General features: G+C 47.1%; 1 protein-coding gene across 1 annotated transcript in view; it reads left to right on the forward strand.

Moving 5' to 3' along the window:
* Window positions 1-21710, forward strand: part of LOC149360213 (uncharacterized) — an 85313-nt gene extending 63603 nt beyond the window's left edge. Inside the window, exons 5-6 of the mRNA XM_089567807.1 lie at window positions 21369-21422; window positions 21525-21710. Of these exons, the coding sequence (XP_089423933.1) occupies window positions 21369-21422; window positions 21525-21710 (240 nt within the window). The remainder of the gene's footprint in view (window positions 1-21368; window positions 21423-21524) is intronic.
* Window positions 21711-22488: the final 778 nt, after the last annotated feature.

A 22488-nucleotide genomic window follows, 5' to 3' on the forward strand; every position in this document is an offset into this window, starting at 1 on the left:
AAATATTCGAAAAACAGACATACGAAGTCTGCAAAGCGCTCAAGCTCAAGCTCTACGGACTTGCCTAGGATTGCCGAAATGTGCCTCTACGGCCGCATCTGTACTTATCGCCCAGCAGCATCCAATCCCTACCTACTTGACAGTTGACGCACTGAGGGCACATTTCCGGCACATTCCCCGGGTTCCCTCTCACCATTTTGCCAGTCTTCCTATTATCAGGCCGCGCACATCGTTTACAGATATCATTGACGCACATCCCGCCATTCTGCCGTCCCAGTTTACACCTGCCTCTAGACCGTCCTCGCCACTTTGGAGCCTGCACAATCCCCGAGTGCTTCTTTCGATACCTGGCATCAGGAAGAAGATAGACTTATCGCCGACAGAACTACAACAAGTCACCCTTGAATATTTACACGAGCACCATGCAAACCGGGTGCACGTTTACACCGACGGCTCAGTGAACCCTATCTCTTCTTCTGGCTCCGTCGTCATACCTGCAAGCACTACAGAAATTAGAGTTAGGACAGGTCACCGCACTTCTTCGACGCGTGCAGAACTCACCGCTCTTCGTGTCGCCATTGGATACATCAGTCAGCAGCGCCCTCAGCGGTGGTCTATTTTCACCGATTCGAAAGCTGCCCTCCAAGGCTTACAAGCAGCTCTTCGCCGTGGAGCCCATGAACAACTGGTCGCAGAAATTCGACAGCTACATCACTCTGCCATCAACAAAGGACATGACATTATCTACCAATGGCTACCGGGGCACAGCGGCATAGCAGGTAATCACCGCGTGGATGAGGTCGCGCGAACTGCGCACGACGACGCCGATTTTGTCTCGATCCCCATTTCGAGATCGGATGCAGCGAGCAGGCTTCGCGCACTTGCGCGGGACATCACGCTTGCCGCGTGGAATTCTGGCCAATTTTGCAATTCCCGTTTACAATCCTTGGACCCAGATCTGAAGCTCCGGCTACCATCAGGCCTACCACGACGAGAAGAAACTTTGCTGTGTCGCCTCTGGCTTGGTGTAGCGTTCACCAACCACTACTCATTCTTAATCGGTATGGCTGATAGTCCTGCATGTTCCATCTGCGGGCATGACGAGACCATAACCCACATTCTTTGTGACTGCCCTGGCTACACCACCGAAAGGCAGTCTCTCAGCCGTGCGCTGGAGCGCCTAGATACACGCCCTTTCACGGAAATGAAGATTCTCGGCTACTGGCTGCGGTGGTCGTCGGCGGAGAAGGCCTGCAAGGCACTGCTCCGCTTCTTGAGAACTTCTGGCCTGCACGATAGGCTGTGACTTTAACGAACAGTGACGTTTTATAGTGACTTCAATTTTCTGTTACTCTCCTTTCTCGTTCTTTTTTTATCCCCTCACCCCCTTCCCCCGTGTAGGGTAGCAAACCGATTATTATTTCGGTTAACCTCCCTGCCTTTCCTCTTCTATATCCTCCTCCTCCTCCTTCCAACGAGGCACTTCGGGGTGCGGCTGACGGCAGCGCTAATATGAAGTCATACCTTCTGTGACGTCACACCGAACCTCCTCGCGCTGCGGCCGTGCTTCGAGAAGAAGCACAAAATTCAATAGCCGAATACGTCACTATTTGATTTGCTAGTGCAAAAACACTTGGCATTCTTCACCTACAACCTATACAGATTTGAATCTTTGAATATCGCGACATTCTATGATAGTGGCGCCGTTTCTTTTTAAGAAATTCTTTGGTTATTTTTCGTCACATATCAGTGTCCATGATTCAAGCTTTATTGCTCTTATATTCTTTAAATGCCATTCGTCGACATGAAAGCACAGATTCCACTGCTATATTGCTTTCCCGTGCTTAGTGATTTTGACATTTGCGAAGCACTACTACTCAAAGAAGCTCAAGCTTGCGGGCAACCGACAGCGCTTCAATCCAGGAACAGAACATCGTCGCATGAGCGTTAATTTCTCTGAAAATGTCATTGCGGTTTTCCTCTTATTAGCCCCTCTGCACCGCTGACTCCCTTGCACATAACTTTCTGCCTGTGCCAGATATTGCTATAGTAATCATCTCTGCGCGAGAAGAATGAGAAGGCTGGGAGGTGAGAGCGACGCTGAGGACTGACAGAAATGGGGTCTGTGTAGAAAGAGATTGCCCAGTTGCCCAGCGGTATGTGCTTGGCGAAAGCTGTCGCACCTAATAATAGTTTCTTCGCGCCAAGTTGGGAAAATAACGGGAAGGCGACGTTCCAGAGCATAAAATGGCGCGACCTGTGCTGTCTTGTTAAAGCCACTGCTCTGTTCTCGGCGTGGTGTGAAATCTGAATAAGAGCAAATGGGGCACAGCTGGCTGTAACACATATTTATCTCTCTCCTCATCTCGTCTCTCTGCTTGTAGTGATAGCTTAAAAGAGGGTATCCACCATTAGGAGCTTTGGAGAGAAAAGAGTAAACAATTTTTTGAAGCAAATGCTTGATGCTTAAATTCAGTAGGACATTATCATCTCCTTGATTCTGTGTACGTTCACCACAAAACATAAACTCTAACATATCTCTCCAACCAGCGATATCCCATGACAGTCACCTTTTTCCCGCAAGCTTCCCTAATCTCATCCACTGACCTCACGCTCTCAGCCCTTGCTAGACTTGCCGTCTCGTGGTATCTACGCCGTTGCCTTAAAGGACCTTTGGCTATCTTGCATTCACATTACACACCCCGCCCATGCCGTTCCTTCTTGAGTTTCAATAGCTGAAAATTAATCCGCATTTGTTCTGTGACCGACCCATTCTTCTCTCTGTTTCGGTCTTAATGTCAGGTATATTTTTCTTTTCCATAGCTCGGTGCGTTGTCCACAATACAAGTACAGCCCTTTTCGATAGTCATCACATTCATTCCCCACAGGCAAGATCCACTAAGATCCAACCCTCTTCAATCTTCTATTTTGTATCCATCATTCTCTCTCCTTCTCTTACTTTGGTATGGCTTGGTTGTTGGTTTGGCTTTCATTCGCTTTTCTCCTACCTGCTTTGGTGCCAAGCCAAGACAAGCCGATTGAGGAGAACTCCAACTACTACAGCTACAACGGGCTTCCGTTACACGGCAATCAGGGGGACCTCGGTAGCTTGGTAGTTATACATGGTTGGGTGTTGATACGCAAGACGCCAGTTCCATTCCAGCCGTGGCAGTCGGGTTTCGGTACAGTCAAAATACTAGAGTCCCGTGTGCTGTGCGATGTCAGTGCACGCTAAGGAACCCCACGTGATCGAAGGTACCTAGAACTCGACTCTACAGCGTCCTTCATAGCCCCAGTCGCTTTGGAAGATTAAACCCCATAAAACTGAACCTCAAACCGCCTTAACCTTATACTGAACTACGGTAGAAGAAGATGAAAGCACATGGAATACACCAAGGCACACTAAAACACATCATCCTCTCTGCATTCTCTTTCGCCCTACTCAATTCAACGATGATACTGGTCCACTCTAGTTCATAAGTCAAGATAAAGACGTAGGGTAGCGCAGGACGCTGTGTTTGGCGCTCTCCAGAGGCGTAGCTGAGCTAAAGAAGCAAACTCTGAAGGCAAAAGCATGTGTATAAACGCGGATGTAGCTTCAAGTGATAGATTGCTCACCCTTTTGGTTGAGTTCCTTAAGGAGCCAATGGCGGGGTTAAGAAAACCTGATGGAGCCGAAAAGATAAAAAAAACATCCCTAATGATCCCGTTCCTTTTTCATTGTTACACTTTTGCAGGGTACGTTTATCGTCAAGAGCAATACGATTCAGGCCACACCGAACCACGGTGGTGATCGGAGCCAGCGCGATTGACAGCGGCGCCATGTATAAGCGCGCTGAACAGCGTGCCAGAACTTCTAGCCGGAATAAAACGCTAATATGAAAAGGTAAGCCTCCAAAATTCTGAGGCATGTGCGATACGGAAGAATAATCAATCACCAGTAGCAGGTTTGGTTCTGCCGGTTTGCATGCGGCAACCTGCGATTAATTTTTGCGCCAGCGATGCAATCAAACCGCTGACCATCTGTGGCCCTTGAGAAATAAGTAGTTTATGAGAGCCATGGTGCGAAATGGAATTTTCCCGTGGCTGAGTAGGGTGCACATTGCGTTGGTGTTCTGCCCTCAACGAAAACGCCTGCGTTTAGAAGCTTTAAAAATATGCATCAGTGTGAGAGGAGGAGCATGTGTCCCGTCTGTGCCATTATGGAAAGGCACAAAAATGGTGTTCCTCTGGAGTTGCCTAAATAAGAGCTAAAGCATTCCATGCCTAAAGATATATTAAATTAAAAAGGACGAAAGTTATAGAAAAGAGGCTGAGTTTGTCCAGAGTCCACTACAGACCCGGCTATGCACAAACAGGAAGTAAAAGATTACATTGTCTAAAGGAGGGAACGAAGGAAGAGAAAACTATGCAAGAAAGTGTCGAGCACAGGTCGGCATTTTCTCGTTCCCGACATGCGAAGAGCATTGCCGTATTGCACAAAACAACAGTTAACCCTTAGTGTTCGAGAAATCTGTGTCACCAGAATGCCTCAAAAACAGCTCTTTTATTGTTACCTTTAAAGCTGGTTTTTACCTCCACCAGGTTCTCCGCAGTAGGTGCCTGCTTTTCGGCAGTTTGTCTGATCACCTCCAAGAGGAGCGACCGTAGGACGTCCCGGAATCCTGGGCATGCAATGATATAAAGCTATGAGTGGCCCTGAGCTTCCGTCTACTTACAAAAGTTCCGAAATGAAACGAACAAAAGTGGCTGAAGTAATACGCTTGAAATTCAAACTTGCAACTAAGTTCCAGAACAGTGTCGAATTCCCATGTTTCTCGCGTGTATACTGGCTAGAAACAGGTCGGAACTCTGCCGCTATATTTTCGCCTGCCTGAAGGATTCACAGCTGTGTCGGTGATAGATGGATAAGAAAGCGGAGTAGGAAAGGCGGGAAGGTTGGTGGTGTCGATTTGCTATCCTGCACTGCGGGAAATGAAGGCGGGATAGAAAAAAGGGAAAGGAAAATTTGAGCTAAAATGAATACTAGGCTTAAGTCATAGCCTATGACGCACGCACGACGTCCTTGAAAAACAAAGGAGGGTCTGGCAGACTTCCAGAGGTGGTGACCGCTGCTTCCCCGTGCGAGGACCTTAATTTCTTTCAGCGGGTAATGGTCAAGAAGGCCAAGTGTACAGTGGAGCTGTCGGAGATATCGTTAACGCTGTTAAGCAACGCCGGCTGCTATAAGTTAAATTAAAAAAGTACGTTAATTGTTGGCTTCAATCACGCCATCAATAATGTATAGATCGCAATAAAACCGCTCAGCCTACCGCCACGCACCAGTGGTCATAATCAGATAAAGTCGCGATGACAACCCATGACAAGTCGCATCACAAGAAAAGACCTGGAGCAAAACTAATGCATGCGAAGATTAAAGGCACACACTTCACCGAGAAACGAGAAAATAGAAGGTTCAATTTTAAAAATGTCATCATAGTCCTGTGAAAAGTGATTATCGTTTTTGGGCCTGCTTGTCGGGCCGTAGGAAAGGACGAGAAGCTAATGATTTTCTTTCAACAGCCTCATCGCCAAGCATGGTTTTCTCACCGATGGCGAGGAATTCCGTGCAATGACCAGAGCCAGAGCGAACGGCATATGGGGAGACATTGGGAAACATATTAAGACAAGGGGCCTCTACAAAGTAGCCTAGAGCGTGGCTCGAAAACCCAAGCCATCTCACCGATATATAGGATGCCTCTACTTTTCCGTTCTTTAATAACCCACTTCCTCAATAAACAGCCTTGAGCCTCCCTTTCAAAGTTAGCAGCTTATTCATTGCTTCAGTATTTCCAGAATGTTAAACTATGCTGGCTACATCTGGTGCATTACGTCCCAAAGCACTCATGCAGACTGCAGCTGGCGTCAAGGCATGATTATCAAACTGTAACGTGCCGACGGCATGCGCAGCAACAGGGACCAGTCCCGAGAAAATAACAGGTAGAAGCAAGTCGCAGATAAAATTTGAAAGTCCGACGCTTAATGAGGTCCAAGCCTGCTGCCACACAGCGCAACAAGCAATTACGAATGCCTGCCTTGTTGCTGGTTCTCTTCCTATCTCGGGCGTCGACGAGGCAGACGTATTGATTTCTTAGTTGTTGACAGAGGGAGAAGAGCAAAACGGGGGCGCAAGCTGCGGGAGAGATGCTGTTACGATGTCCCGACAACACCGCGCTACACGATCTGTCTGCCTCTCCTGTTTTAATCAAGCGCCGCTTCTCGTCGATTTGTGTTTTCAGCAGTCGTGTTTACACTTCCGGGGAGCATATTGGTGACAGCTGTTGCGTGAGCCTCCTGACAAAGTTTCATCGGTCGAAAGAAGCAGCTTTAATCTGATGACCAAAAAATGTATGCAGTTCCGCCACTTGTTCATTTACCAGCGACACGTTGATAAAAAAGTGTTACACGGATAATATGGCATGTTCACATTCCCCTTTTCTTTTTTTGCATCAGCAGCCAGCTTAAGTTTGGCGATGACATTGCCTTGACGGCTAGGGTAACAGAACTTTCGAAATCAGGCCGTCAAAACAAAGCTATGCGTGGTGTATTCACGTTTTGTTTTTTGCTGCTCGTGAACCAACTTAATGAGTTGGTGTAACCAACCTCAGCACGTAGGTTGAATATTTGTTCCAACCTCCCTCGAGTCGCTCGCACCATGCAATTATTGTTTCGCTTGAGCCAAATTCCCTTGCCACCTTAGTTATATAACTCCAGTGGTGGCATACGCTCCACTGCGAAAATGCGAGAATATCCAACAAAAATACTATGTGCCACACAGCGTTTGGGCACGGGAGCTGGCAGAGAGTACATAGCTGGTGGCTACACACAAAATATTCGCACCTAGAAAGAAGCTACACGCATAGTGCTGAGGACTGCTTCTGGCTGAGCTAGCGTTCTGGAAACATTTGCAGAACAGCAAGACTACGTGATGCTTTGTTTCAGTACACGCTGATTCTAGCAGTACAACGAACGCGTATATTGAAATAAAAATGTCTGCTTCGGGTACGGTGGAATGATCTATTTGCTTTTTTGCTTTAACTCTTGCTCCTAAGCGCAGTCAATGGGGGGCTTACACGCTGCTTTCAACGACATGCCTGGATTAATAAACATTGTGGTTTCTTGTACAAGTAAAAAATAATATTTGTTTGTTATTATGAAAGCAAATAAATATATCAAGCAAGTATCGATTGTTGTTATTTTGTCTGAATTCTAATATTTGTATTATCAAGTTACGCTACTTTTAGCGGTGGGTCTTGAATTCATATGGTCGCAAGTGGGCAGGTCCTGCGAAGTCCCCAATCTAGTATAAAATTACTATGCCCCAAGGAGAGGGAAGTTGAAATTAATTACTTTTGCTGAAATAAACTATACCAGGTATTTCAGGGAAGACCACCACTAATTTTTAAACATTTGAGTGTTTCAGCTATGAATGCGCGTCTTTGCCTGCATGATTTTTGCAAGCGCATGTTTTTTTGGGGCTATGTATCGACAATTAGTTGGGCCACATTGCCGAGGGTAGTAGCATTTTCTAAATTCTATAAATTGATATGCCTATTAATAACGACCCACTAATATCTCTATTGACAATCAGTTGCATAACAGTGATAGTTAAAAGGATTTATCTGAAATTAGTTAACCGCCTAATTAGCCGACTTTGTGCACCTATTTTCTGATGTCAGCCGGCGCTGGTAAAATACTGCCGTAGAAGCCATTTTCATAACTTGAAACACCTATTTTTTTTTAAATTAGTAGCGGTCCAACATGAAGCATCCAGTATATAAGTTGGTATTATAAACCTCTTTGCTTGCAAATTAGACTACGTTGCACAAGTAAATCCAATAAAAAGCGTAACGCGCTGCATATGCAGACTTCGCTAAAAGATTTTGTTTTGAAAAGGATCGACGATGGAGGTGGCAAACACAATGCAGCTGCAACCGAGCCTCTCCTGGTAAAATAGGTAATGATATTTTACAAGGTAGTTCTCGAGCGATCTCTGAAATAAGCATTCCCTTAATCAGCGTAATTGTAGAAGGGTATAAACATCTAGAGAGGAGTGTAATTTTCAACTTTAATGCCGGCGCTTGAAACCAGGCAAGTTTTCATAAAAAAAGAGGGTTCCAGATATCAATAAAGAATTCAGAAATGGGTGGTTGTTATGCGCCTGACAACGAGGCATCCATTGTTCACAGGCCATACCAATGCTCTTTTCCTTTATTCAAAGCTCCATAGTAAAAAAAAAAAAATGTTGGGTTTTTAAAGCTGCCGTACATCTGCCTGCTTTTATAACGGTACAGAGAGAATTTCGCTTAGCACAATGTTAAGCGGTGCAAATCGGTTCTTTTACAGCTCTAGATGTTAAGAAAAAGGCTGCAGAAAAATGCACAGTAGTGTTGTTGTGCTCGCCGTGTAAAAGCACCTAAGATAGCTTGACCACCCCGTGGACCAAGCCGGTGGCGCGGTCCAAGTTCGTCGTTATCGGGAGGAGATTTCGGTCGCAAGACATAGCCTGACGCCTTGAAACGCAGCTTGACATCACATCCTGAAATGTCTGCAGGTTGAGTCATCCTGAACGCCTGCGCAGTAACAGCCGCAGCAGTTATGACTGGGCCGCCGAATGTGACATCCCTCCCGTACTTACACTTTATTATGTTGGAACCCTAAATGCCACGATCTGATTAAAGAAAGAGTAGTTCCTCTAATCTAACACTATATATGGCTTTTCGAGTAAAGGCTATGCATTCAAACAGATGGCTTCTGTGAGGCAACGAGGACTGGTAGGAGTAGGTCGTCACAGCAGTTTGTGTGAGCAGTGCTTCAAATTGTGGCGGCGACTCCTACTAGCTCATGTGAAACGAAAATTCCACAAGAGTGAATAATGAAACCATGTTTGACAAAGTAGTCAGTTGAGAAAAAAAAACTGCCTGCAGCAATCGCTGTCAAAGGACAAGACAGTCGAAAATTAATGCAAAGAATCGATAAGTAATTTGATGCATCTCGCTCCACTGTCTCTGTTAGTTTCCGCAAAGAAGAAATGTTGATGCGTCGGCGGTAATATTCTGTATACGACTTCTACATTCAGTATTATAGCTAATGAAGTATGCATATTTCTGAAACTTTTGAAGTTGAAGGAATGTTGCTACTCATCAATATAGATGACTTATCATTGGGTTTGTACAGCTCGCATTGGAGACACAATTACTTCTCCTTTCGTGATAGACCCATTTCATCTCCATAATCAGTTACATGAAGGTCGGAAGACAGGCTTTGTTTTCTATTTTTCACAACGCAATAGTTTGGTGATGCCAGAACCACCCGATTGAATAATGCAATGGACAGTGTGAATGGAGCCGTGATAGTCAAAGAAGTGCGAACATTAGCTCTTGTTTCTTGATTTCTCGTTGGCTGTATTATCAGTCACAATATTAACAGTCACACTTGTATAATACTATCAGTCACACTTACCTATCTTTAGAATAAGATGGTTGACGCTTTTCACATGGACACTTAGAATGCTTGGCCATCACACGCTCCACTCTGAGCATTTATCATTCCTTGCGGTAATGTCTGGTTTGTTGACGTTTAAAGCGAGTGGAAGCCGAACCAATTGCTACTGCTTTATTTCTTTTCTTTGCTGAGTGCTTTACATCCAGGCAACAGGTGTGGTGCGGAGCTCGACTTCAAGGGCAGAGGCGCGGAGTGGTCTTTATATATATAAAGACCACTCCGCTCCGCGCCTCTGGCCTTGAAGTCGATCACTTGTGGCACAATGGAAGAGCCAGTAGGCGCAGTGAGCAGGCCGGCATGGAAGACCTTACATTTCACCTGGCCATCATTCCGGTGTTCCCGCTCCGTTTGCTTACCTTAAAGTGCCTCCGTCGCCCTCGGCTTCTCCTTTTACACCCCCTGAGCGCACAGAGAAAAGAACGGCGGAGCCGGGTGCGGTCTACAAAGTTGGCGACGGTGTGTCGCTGCCCATCGTCACCCAAGGGAGGCCGAGGCGAAGTCTAGTCACGATGAGCCACGAGAGGGAGATTTCAAAGCGCTTTGGGCTAGGGAGAAAAGAAGCGAATATTCCCTTTATCCCGAACACTTGAAGGAAACACTCCGGCTGACGACTGTTGCCAAAGCATGGAATGAGAAGTGCTGCGAGTTGTTGAACACGCATTGTGCCAGTATTCGTTTAAAGTACGCAGCGCTTGTCAACTGGGCCTTCAAGTAACAATACAATACACAAACTTGAGCAAAAAGATCAAAACTTACACTATTGATACGGATAAGGAAACCGGGTGGATACCAGGAAGTGTGTGCATCCTAGTATTTCAGAGCCCTAATACAGCGCTGCAAATACGGCAAGTACAAGTTTTGAGGCAGAAACAAGTTTTGTTAGTTGGGTTTCATTTTAAAGAACGAAGTCTGTGCTCTCGAGATAGACACTAGTGTCAGGGTTCCGAAATATAATGCCAGCTTCCTATAGGGTCAGTGTCCCGCTCCGTGGATATACTACTTTTGTTTTGCCTTTGAGACTGCTGCTCCCCTTTTTCTGCGCCTACATAAGATGGAAAGATTATAATTAATATTCGTAAATAGCAGTCTGCATCTCCACCAAGAGCAAGCCTCATGAAGTTTCTCTCCGTTCTTGCACTGCTTGTATGTTCTTTGCAGACAAGTGTAAAAATGAAGTAAAGAGCACAGCGCATTGTTTTTTTTTTTCATTCTATGTCAGTGCTAGCCTTATTCTTCAGCCATACTTCCAACCTACGAACAGTGCTAGTTGGGCACGGTTGACTGCTCGGCCTCGTCACATTTGGCCGGATCTGACTAAACAACGATTTATATACGTAAGGAAGACATGAGCGGACTTCATCGCTGTCGGGATAACTGCCAGATGGATCGTAATTCTTCCGTCGCAAAGGAAGGTAGAGAAAAATGTGGAATAGGAAGAAGTTGATTCGTGACAGCTTCTGACAGCCCGGCACGCATGGCTTGGACACGCTGCTGTCTGGCCAACGAGGATCGTTTACTGCGCTGGCACGTCGCAGTATAAGGCAGCGAGCGCAGTAGCCTCGCCTCAGATTGGATAAAAATGTCACCACAAGGCTTAGCGCATCCGTTGGTCCCTGCCCCTTCCAGCGTGAAGAGAACGTTTACTCCGGTATCGCTGTTTCCGACGGCATCAGTGGCAGCAACACATGATAAATGTTGTTGGGAATTTACTCGCGCATTGTGCTCGAACAATTTTCTTTTCTATTCTTGTCGACAAAAGCATGCACTTGCACCGACTGCATTAACTGTAACAGTATTCTCCTATTTTTCGTGCACTTCTGTAGTGACCAGTGTGGCTTAACCACTGTTTTTTTTTGTCTCCCTCGGTTACTGTTGCACTCTGGCCCATACATTAAAATAACGGTCATGAGCAAGACTGTGCACAACGTAAATTAGCAAAAAATTGTGCATGAACACCAAACGGGACATGAGTTAAAAGATTTTTCCCGTAGATGATCTTTTGTCTAACTGCTGAAATATAAATTTATCAGCATAATCTTTCTTCCTTCTGTAGAAAAAGTGAAAAACCAGAATTCTATATTTCTTTTGAGCGCACGTTGCATCAGCTGTCTACGTGATGCACAATATTGAAGACCGCTGTGCTATCAAGTTTCTGTGCTGTCAAATGAAGGCTGCTTGTATCCATCCATCATGTGACACAGACGTGAGCTGGGCAAAACGTTTTTGCAAGTGAACACTCGTGGTTAATGATCGAGTATAAGTCTAGGCTCCCCTGCATTGCGGATGGTATTCACTTCGTAAAAGTGCTGGCAGTAGCCCTTGACTAACCACAATTGACCATTTAAAACTAGCTCATGTGAGGAGCGCATTCCCTGCGCAGATGTGTGAAGAATATGCCCACGAGCAACTGCACATATCTAGTGGGTGAGCACTCTGTTTTCTTTACTATTTCACACCAGTGCAAACGCAAACCTATAATGAACATTCACAGAAGAGGCTGGTGGTGTAGGAGGAGCATGAAAATAATTATTCGGCGTGTCGAATAAATGTGGATGAATTCTGGCAGCCGATATATGATTCCGTGAACATGGAAGCCAGGATTATTCGAAAATTCACAAGCAGCCAATATTCAGGAACATCCATGGACGCTCTTGCAGTAGTATTAGACTCTTGAGCATAAGCATAACAGGATGTCTTGCGAAAGTCCGGACCATTATGGGTGCCGACTATTGTAGCCTGCTGCAGAAACTACACGATGCTGTGAAAGCAAGAATACCTGATGTGGTCATGAAAGGAATCCGACTCCTAGCCAAGAACACGCCTGACCCTTTGGCTTAATGATGTATAATGAAAACGACAACGATAGTCTCAACGTTTTCCCAACCACCTTTAGTCACCTAATCTCGTCCTCAGCTGTTCTTTTCTGGAAATCAAAACCATTCGGAGGTTGGGACCGTTCACAGTCACGAGAGCTGAAAATGTTCCTTTTGCAAGACCAAAATACGCAGTGCTTTTCCGGAGAGAGACGTTCGGCTGTCAAGAGCTGTCTGGACATAATATCATATAAGCAGCGTTTTCAGAGAAACATTCAAAAGTCTCTAACACAAAAACCCTAGACTGGCTGTTGCACACGTGAACGAAGTTTACGGTCAATAAACCATAACACAATCACTTTTATTTTTTGCAGTTAGCTGTACCTCTTGTACTTTACTATGTTGAGTAAGTAACAAATATTTTGTTCACTACTGAGCACACTTTGTAGGACAATGGAAATTTCTGGAGCTCAGTGCAATCGTTGCGCAAGTTGGAGCATGATGAGAGAGCAGGAGAAAAATAAAGGGAAAAAAAGCCGATATGATACCCATACTCGTGCTCGGTTGGCAACATTGTGCTAGGCGAAAGAGGAAAAAGGCAGAATGCACAAAAAACAGCACCGGTTTTATAGAACATGTACGAGAGATGAGACGTATCAGGGACAGTCGGACAAAACGCGACACAAATGTGCAAATCGTCTCTATTGTCTTTCATTCGCCCATAGCATATAAAAAAATAGTTCCGAATTATTCCCAACCATCCAGTCGTCATGCCCACTAAATTACAAAAGTCCGGCTATACGGGAACACTGAAAAAGATTTGAAATTTAAAACTCCTAAATGTCGCATTTTGCTCCACAAGATCGGGGCCAATGAGACATTGCACGGGACAAAATGAGATGCCCTTCCAGAATCACCATATTATTCACCCTTAAATGAATGCACACAAAATTAGCTCCATGAACATCTCCAAAATTGCCCACCGCGGTGGCTCAGTGATGAGAGCGTTCGGCTATTGACCCGGAGTACTCGGGTTCGAACGCGGTCGGGGCGGCAGCGTTTCGATGGAGGCGAAACGCAAAAGGCGTCCTTGTGCTGTGCGATGTGAGTGCTCGTGAAAGATCCCCAGGTGGTCGAAATTATTCCGGTGCCCTCGATTACGGCAGCTCTTCCTCCCTTTCTTTTCTCAGCCCCTCCTTTATCCCTCCCCTTACGGCATGGTTTATGTGTCCACCGAGATATTTGTGACAGATACTGCGTCATTTCCTTTCCCCAACACCAATTTTCATTTTTTTTTCATCTACAATTTTTTTACGAGCCTTTTAGCACGGCAGACGTGTATTAAGACCGAATATGGTAATTTTTCGTCCCGTGGCCCGCTCCATGCTCATGTAGTTTTAGCTCCGTACTCTTTGTGTAGCGTGGCTACGAGATGCTTTAAAATTGCGTGCCTCTATTGCACCTTTTTCAGTTTTATTTGCAGAGTTGTTGGCCTTGACTGCGCCATGTTTTTTCCTCTAAGAGGGGCTTATATAGTAAGCCTTGAATTTCATCGTAGTTCACATGAGTTGGAGAACATCATACGTGTATCAAGTTTATATGGTAGATCATTTATAGGTTAAGGGGCGCTAAGCATCAAAAAGTAGCGTTTTCCCCCATTTCGCGCGTTTTTCCCCTCTCTCTTAAACGTTCCTTGAGGCCCGTTAGTCCAAAATTGTTTCATTAATGTACCGCAGACGGAACAACTTCTTGTATTCATATTCTAGAGCGCAGCTCCTACGCATTCGTTCTTGCGTTCCGCGTTGTCGGCATAACTGGCTGTCTGTACCACAGCCAAACGCCACTCGTAAGGTGGCTGCCACGAGATGTTCCCGGAGGACGGCTGGCACCGTAATACGACACATTCCAGGGGGTGTGTACGCACACACACACACGCCACCACACGTGGAGTGTGAAGAGCTGCGCTCAAACTTCGCATTACCGAATATCGTAGCCCTCTGTGAATTTTTTTGCTTGCTAATCGAAATCATTCATCTGAATTCCCGAAAACCTTCACATTTTACGGCTCACAAAAAAGCCCTCGGTTGGAGCAAAAGCCACTAGCCGCGAGTTTGAAATAGACCGGTTCCGGTGTTCCCACCATCCAGTCAGCGGGCATTCTTAAAGCTCGATGTTCTCGTAAGAGAAGAATGTTTAACAAACCTTCCTCAATCTACTAAGATCGAAAGAGACGATCCGCCTTTTGTGAAGTGAGAGAAATTGACTTGCTGTGCGAAACATTCCTGCCTTCTTCGAACGGTGAAGGGGGCCACTATTCATTAGCGTTCGAATGGAGCCCATTAGTGTTGCCGGAAAAAGGCGAAGAAGCAAATCCTGAACGCAGGCGTGGTTTGTCGCCTGTGACTTTTCTCCCGACGATGTACGTTTAAAATCCCTAGCGTCCTCAATATGGTGCCTTCTTTATTTACTGAATCTTATTTTGTAGCTGGGCTTCTCCAACCGAGAATATTGATGGTGTTAGAGGGGGAGCTTAAAATCTGTCCTCCTGAAATGGTCACTTTCTTTCATTTCTTCATTGCGTTTCCAAACTGTACGCAGATCTTGTCAGCCCTCAGAGATCACGTGAAGCTTCATCAATTGCGAAAGGCGCCTCGGGAATGGTCAGGTGCAACCTGGCCGCTCTCCTCGATTTAACTGCTGATTCATTAGAGTGGAAGAAAAGGAACTCAAAAAACCGTAAAGTAAACTTATTTTTGCCAAATTTTTCTGTACTGAGAAAGAACCAATGACTTTTTTGTTGGAATGACGGTTACAGATATATCTTGCTGCTGTGGAAAATAGATGAGAAAGGAATAAAGCGAAGGGAAGCATAGAACATCTCTTTTTTTACAGAAATAGAAGCAGTACGTACTAATATGGATTGACTAGGAGGTTTTACGAAACCCGGACGGCACTTGTGATCGCCAATATGCGCGCACAAAACCTGTTTAACTTGCTGTTGCTCCTGCTGATGATATGACAAAAATCAACCGTCATTAAGTTTATTAATGTTGTACAGTAAGGAGAAAAACAGGGAATGAAATGCAGGAACTTTTTAAAATGGAATTTTTACCCGTCTCTGTATGAACAAATATCGCCCCTAAACTCTGTGCAGAAGGTTATTGATGATTTCTGAAGTCTTTTTATCATGAAGAATTGCTACATAAACATTGTATAATCACGATAATGAGCCTTTTGCAGCGCTAATGCTTCCTAAAGAATTAAACGCGCTCTAAGCGTACAAAGTAGCCATAATAAAATATTAAATATTGGTAAATATTGGTAAAAGGTAAATATTGGTCAAAGGAGATCTGGTTCGGCAATCCTTTGACTCGCCTTAACCCAACTAAATATGACCGACAATGTGCGAAATGGTCAAGAAATAAATACCAGGGATCAAGATATAGCAGATTCCTTGTAACTAACAGGCCGGAATCTTTAAAAGTGTGGATTCGCACGTCGCATTTCAGACTGCACCTAGCGATTTGTCGAACAAGGTTCCCAACACCTGCTGCAAAACTTGCTGCCCGTAATATCCTATGCAGTTACCGAGAGTAAAACTAAACGGGCTGCTAAACATACGGATTTGCCGTGACATTATGGTTTAATGGATATATCCCGACAACGGGTAACAACAGCATCCGGAAAGTTCCTGCACGCTTGCTACTTCATGGGTGATGCGGGATAATGAATTTGCTCGCTTGATGTAGTAGGGTGTGTTGTTCTTAAGTGAGTCATGGAGGGGTAGCAGGATGGACAGTAGTTGGAAAGGGCATTCGCAACTTTTCGCGGGGAGCTGCCCTTTCGCTGCTTATTTGTTTGCGATATTTAACTGAGTAGTAATTCCCTGGTTTACTCGAACAAATAAAACCAGAGTACAGGAATGCTGTTATATTTGTAACCTGTTTCGCGGTTTGCATTAGGAGGGTCCGTTTTCACAGTGATTAATAGAATCTTGGCTGCATACCCGGAAGGGAACATTCGGGGCGTATTCTTTTTTTTTTTTAATGCGATGTTTATTGCCTCAGGGCATAAAACGGCATGTAATGATAAATGAGGATGCCTAAATAAATGAGTAAAGGTTCGCTGATCTAATGAAATCGAGCAGTGAACGATGATGAGGTCCTTGTGTCCAAGCGGTGTATGAAGCACTGTTATCGGGCGAAAGACCCGCTGCCGCCAGGTGCCGAATTCTTGTAGGCTTCAGCGCCGGGCAAACCCACAGCAGGTGGTGAATGTCGGCCTCAAGATTTCGGTTCTTGCAGACTGGACACCCGGGGCGGGGAAATACACCTTCAAATTGCGGCCACTTTCGTGTAACGGCTGGAGTTAGGGCAATCCCGACCCGGATCCTCCGAAGCGCAACCTCCTCTGCACGGGTAAGACCACGGGGGAGGGTTACCGCACACGGAGGGATTAGAGCACGTGTGCGGCGCCGGAGGTGTTCCTTTTTTGTTAAAAGGAGGGTGGTGTCATCCAGTGTTAGGACTCGAGGCGAAGACGAAGTTGGGGTCACAAGGTGGGTCGCAGAATCTGCACGGCTTTGCGAACTCAGGAGGTCTCGTGGGACCCACTGAATTCGGATTGGCTGCGGGATGCGTGTCGCAAGACGATGGATGTCCTGACAAATGCCTGGGGTGCGACTGACGCGTCGTAGTAGGCGTATGACTTGAAGAGCGTCGGTGCGGATGACAATGCGAGCCGTAGGTAGTAGGGGAACGGCGGCCACTGAGCATAGTGCCTCTTGAACGGCAAGCATCTCCACACAGAAGGAGGAAGGAGGTTCTGGTAAGCGAAACCTGGACGTTTTGTTGAGGGAAGGCTTGCAAGGGCAGTAAATTGCAGTAGTGGTTTCGCAAGCCTGGATGCCTGCGTCAACGTATAAAACGATGGAGCCATGCGGCAGATGGGCGTCTTCTTGTGTAATTCGTTCGCGAAACGACGCCGCCGCGAGGGTAGATGATGGCCGGCATAGATCTGTTGGTTTGTTATCGCTTAGCTGCACAAAATGCCAGGGAGGGAGAACTGGCGGAGGCGGCTGTCGAATGGAGTGCGAGGAAGCATACGCCCTGAGTGCACACGTTGCGTGTGTAAGGTTAGACTTCAGCCGGCGAGCATCACGTCTTTGCTGCACCAGCTCATCTAGAGTATTCAGCTGCGCATGTTCTTGGAGCGCCACGATCGGGGTTATGCAGGGAAGGCAAGTGATGACCCTCATTGCCTCTCGATTTACGGCTTCAAGGCGATCCCACTGAGCCCTCGTCAAATGCTGGAATTGGGCTTGGTACACGAGGCGCGGTTGCACAACCGCCCGCACCAACTGCCTTGCAACATGAGAGCGGGCGCCGCCTGTTTTAGGAGCAATTCGTCTAATCAGACCTAACGCCTGAATCGCTTGCTTTTTAGCTCGAGAAAGCCAAGCAGTCCCTGTTCCTGACTCGTGAATCGTCAAGCCCAATATTTTGACTATCGAACTTTCTTGAAGTGGAGTTCCGGATAGATGGAGACGAATTGGTGTCGCAGCGAGTTTACGGCGTCCCCAGCGGTTGGCAACAGACACATACGTAGTTTTGCTCACTGAAAGCTGAAGACCAATTGAAGAGGCATAAGTCGACGTTATATCTAGGGCTGACTGTAGGGCGGAGGCTTGAGTCAACAGGTCGTGGTGGGTGCTCCACACAGTGATGTCATCAGCGTACAATAAAAACTTAATATCAGTCACTTCATGTAAGCGCCAAGCAAGGGGGATAAAAGTAATATTAAATAATGTTGCCGATAGTACCGATCCCTGGGGCACGCCGCGAAGAGGCACAAAGGATCCGACGGCCTCACCACTGAGGCGTATGGCAAAGTGTCGGCCTTCCAGAAAGGATTTTACAAAATTGCGCACTCTAACGGGGAAATGCAGCATGTCAAGTTATTCCAGGATAGCAGCATGACTGATATTGTCGTACGCCTTTTGAACGTCCATGGCCAGTACGGTACGCACATTGTGGCTGCGTGTTGATGCTAGAACTGATGACGCCAAGACAGCCAATCCATCTTCTGTACCTATGGACGTTCGAAAGCCGATTTGGGCGGGATGATAGAAACCGTGGTGCTCAAGCCACCACGACAGGCGTGTGGCAAGCATCTTTTCAGTAAGCTTGCACAAAGTGGGCGTAAGTGATATAGGCCGGAAATTACCAAGGTCTGTCGGCGGCTTCCCTGGCTTTGGGATGGGGATCACAATAGCCGATTTCCAAGTTTCTGGTACGACGCCTTCTATCCATACCTTGTTGATGGTGGCGAGGAGTTGAGGCAGTAGAGCGGAACTCATGTTCTTGTACACCTCGTACGGAATGGAGTCCGGGCCGGGTGCAGTCTTCCGACGGGCCTCATCTATTGCTGCAAGCAACTCGGGCATGGAAAATGGGCTTGCGATACCCTCAGCGTCGGCTGTAGATGGTAACCTGTCGACATATGCTGGAATGCCAGCCAAGGAGGCTCCTGCGGTCCTTGGAGGCAACACGTCATACTTCGGAAAAAACTTCCGCGCTGCTTCTCTTGCGAAATCATCCGGAGCTAAGTTAGCAGCGAAGCATGCTGTGGCCGCTGCGTCAGGACGACGAGAACCACGTTCCATAGCGCTAAATGTTCGCCATAAAGAAGCATTCGATGACTGTGTTGAAAACTGGTCACACCACGCATGCCACTGCCTTCGCGATAGAGTACGTTCATATCTGCGAGCCTTGGCAGTAAGGTAATTCAGCCTTGTGCGTGCTTGGGCAGAAGTCGAGTCTCGGGAAGCTGCCATCTCCGCTTGTCGGCGAGCAGCCCACAAGTTAAGCAGACCCACATCCGGCGCCGGACGATTGACGTCTGTCCAGGTGACAGTTGTAGCCTTGTTGAGCGCAGTTTGTATGCAGTCCATACGTAGTGTAGATGACTGCACAGAGAGATCTTCGAGCGTGGTGCGAAAGGTGTCCCAATTGACCACAGAACACCTACGGCGTAATCGGCGGGCTCGTAACGGATGAAGACCGATGATGATAGGGTGGTGGTCACTACCCCAGCAGTCAGGCTCCAGGTGCCACGAGGGAGTGCCGGGACCGGACCACCACGTAAGGTCCGGAGCATACGTTGGACTGCGAGCATGGTGCACAGCCCGCGTTGCTGAATCGGGATGGTTGAGTAATACAAGCAACGCATCCGCGAAGGCGTCCCGCACACGCCTACCACGGGGGCTAGAAGTGAGGTATTCCCAGTCTGGGTGAGGGGCGTTAAAGTCACCACCGACTAAAATAGGGCACCCTGGGTGTTGTCGTCGCAGAGTTAATAACCACCCCAGATTAATGCGGGAGGAAGCTCCACCGGCGGGCCTTACATAGCATGACACGACCACAACAGTTGCCTTGGGAAACTTCACGGCCACTGCAACTACCTCCTGATATGAGGTGCACCATTTTTCTAGGGAGAGGCGAACTTGAGGAAAGCGCGTATCGACATATACCGCCGCCTTTCCTGGAGGGGCTGCAGTGTGCACACGACGGTCGGTCATTGATGGAGACATGTATCCATTAAAGCCCGGAATGGATGGCAAGGCATTGGTCTCCTGCAGTAGCGGGGCCCACACCTGGAGCTTGTTCATGCGAAATCAATATTTGAGCTCTCCCACCTTTGTGGAGAGGCCTCTGCAGTTCCACTGGAGCACGCCGCAACAACGTGTACTCGTCATTTTCGATTAAGCGTCCAAGCGTTGTAAAAGAACGGATGTCAGGTTAGATAACTGGGTTACCATAAATCGGAGGAGGGATGTTGTAGAATTATCCCGCAGTGCAGCAGAAGACCTGGTAGAGTCAGCAAACAATGCGTGAGGGCTGGACGTAGTCGACGGTGCGGCAGCACTCAGTGGCGCAAGGTTGGATTCCGCTGTTGGTCTTCGACGAGCAAGCAGCTCACGGCGCTGTCGTAGCTTAGAAACTTCGGCTAAAAGGCGTGCGATTTGGTCGTCAACTGCTGCCATGTCCTCAGGGAGTGGCTCCAGCATGCTGGTATTGTTTGTAGCCTGAAGGCGACGGCGATCCTTGCGCACTTTATCTCTGTAAGACAGTTGAACAGAGGCTGCAGGCGGATTGGACTCGGAAAGCTCTGGCCAGTCGTCGTCATCCCACTGGAGGGCCGCAAACCTGTTGGATGTCTGTATAGGGGCTGCATTTTCAGGTGGAGGCACGAGTTTATGTATCCTACGCCGAACCTTTTCAGTTGCCTTTTGTTTTGTTGGGCAGGTTGGAGAGGTGATCTCATGGTCGTCGGTCTTGCAAAGTCCGCAACGGTAAGACGGTGTGCCTTGTGGCGTAGCCTGATCTTGAGTTGTAAAAGGGCATGATCGGCGCATGTGGCCAGATCTGAAGCAACTGTAGCAGTAGACAGCGCTCGGTTTGTATGGCCGAGGTCGCAGAATACAGCCATAATAGTAAAGGCGTTCTGGAGGAGTTGGTGGGCCTTGCAGTGTGACGATACAGGAGCGCCCTTTGCCCATATACCGCGCTTGGATAACACGGTGCGAAGGGCAGTATAGCTCACGCTGTAGGGTTGCCTGTTCTTCGGCGACGTCGACGTTGTACACAACACACCGTTGTAGGTCCGAACCTTCTACAAGGTACACCTGGACAGGCACCGAAATCTCGCTTGTAATCGATATACACTTGAGCGTTTGCAGACGCTCGACAGCAGCCAGAGTCGGGAGCCACACAGCGATGGTATTGGAATTCGTTCTAGCCGTGAAGCCACGAAAACCTTTGGTTCCAAGACAAGCGTCCAGGTTTGCCTGAAGGATCCTGTTCGGGACGTCTGTGAGGCTTGTGTTTGCCAGAGCTTTAATGGCCACTTTATACGATGCCGATCCAGGCGTCGATACAACGTGGCTGGCATTTGCTAGGCAGGAACGCTTGCCTTGTGAGCTGTTGTTGGCCGAAGATGAATCCTGTGCAGTGTCCCCTGATGGACGCTTTTGAGAACCGCGAGAAGCCGGAGTCACGGGTGCAGGTGCTGAAATCATGTCCATTGGAGAGCTCTCCTCCTCACGCAGCGCGGTTGAGGCCCCGTCCAAAAGTCGAGGCTGGGTAGCCATTGCCGTGTTCCGCCCAGAGGGCAGATCGCTCACGGGCTGAGAAACATTTGGAGAAGGCGGGATGTGCGCTGCCGCTGATGGACCGGAAGCAGGAACCAGGAGCTGGGACCCAGGCTCAGTTGTCAGAAGAGGTGCCGCTGAAGCCGTCGCGACGAGCGACACCGGTGGAGTTACCCCCGCCAGCGCGTCACCGGAGGCCCTAGGCCTAGTCTCGGAGCACAGTCCGGTTGCAGGGATGACTGTGGGACATTCTGTCAATGCCACACAGCCAGACGGCGCATGAGCTTCGGGAGCTTCTTCAGATGGTATGAAGTATAAGGAACTCTTGGTATAAGGAACGTATTTACGCGGATGGCGAGATTTTTCACTGGAGCGATGTGCAGCCACCGTAGCAGGGACACTTCGTCTTCGTCTTCAAATCAAATCAAATCAAATCAAATCAAATTTATTCATTTTCATTTAGTACATGAGTTTTCCCGTCCAACCTAAGCACAGCGTGCTTGTTGGTTGTTCAGGCAGTACAGTGAATCACCGAATGTGTACAAAAAATTATGCACAAAACAATAAATTTGAGAACACTAATGCATGCATATTATACAAAAATTATGTATGCAATTGAGCAAATAGGAATGCAACTCGAGAAAAACGAAAACAAACATGAACAGACGTCATCACAACTTGAAATGAGCCATCTCAACAACTGAACAAATCTAAAAATATCTAAACAACTCTAAAATCTGAAGCAAAAGGGAAAGTAGATTATAGCAAAAACAGAGAAAGTAGATTATAACATGTAAGAGGCCATCAGTGATTTATCTGCAAGGATATGCACCATTTTCTTATTGTTTTAGTCATTTTACGTCTTGTTTTGAAATTGTAAAATTCTTCACCAAGTGTATTGAATACCTGTGGTACGTAATATCTCCGTATCTTTTTCCCATAATGCGTGAAGCAGCGCGGCTTAATATAAGCTTCTGTCTT

Source organism: Amblyomma mixtum, chromosome 2 (assembly GCF_055824585.1).
Source record: "Amblyomma mixtum isolate Tamu chromosome 2, ASM5582458v1, whole genome shotgun sequence".
Classification (NCBI taxonomy): domain Eukaryota; kingdom Metazoa; phylum Arthropoda; class Arachnida; order Ixodida; family Ixodidae; genus Amblyomma; species Amblyomma mixtum.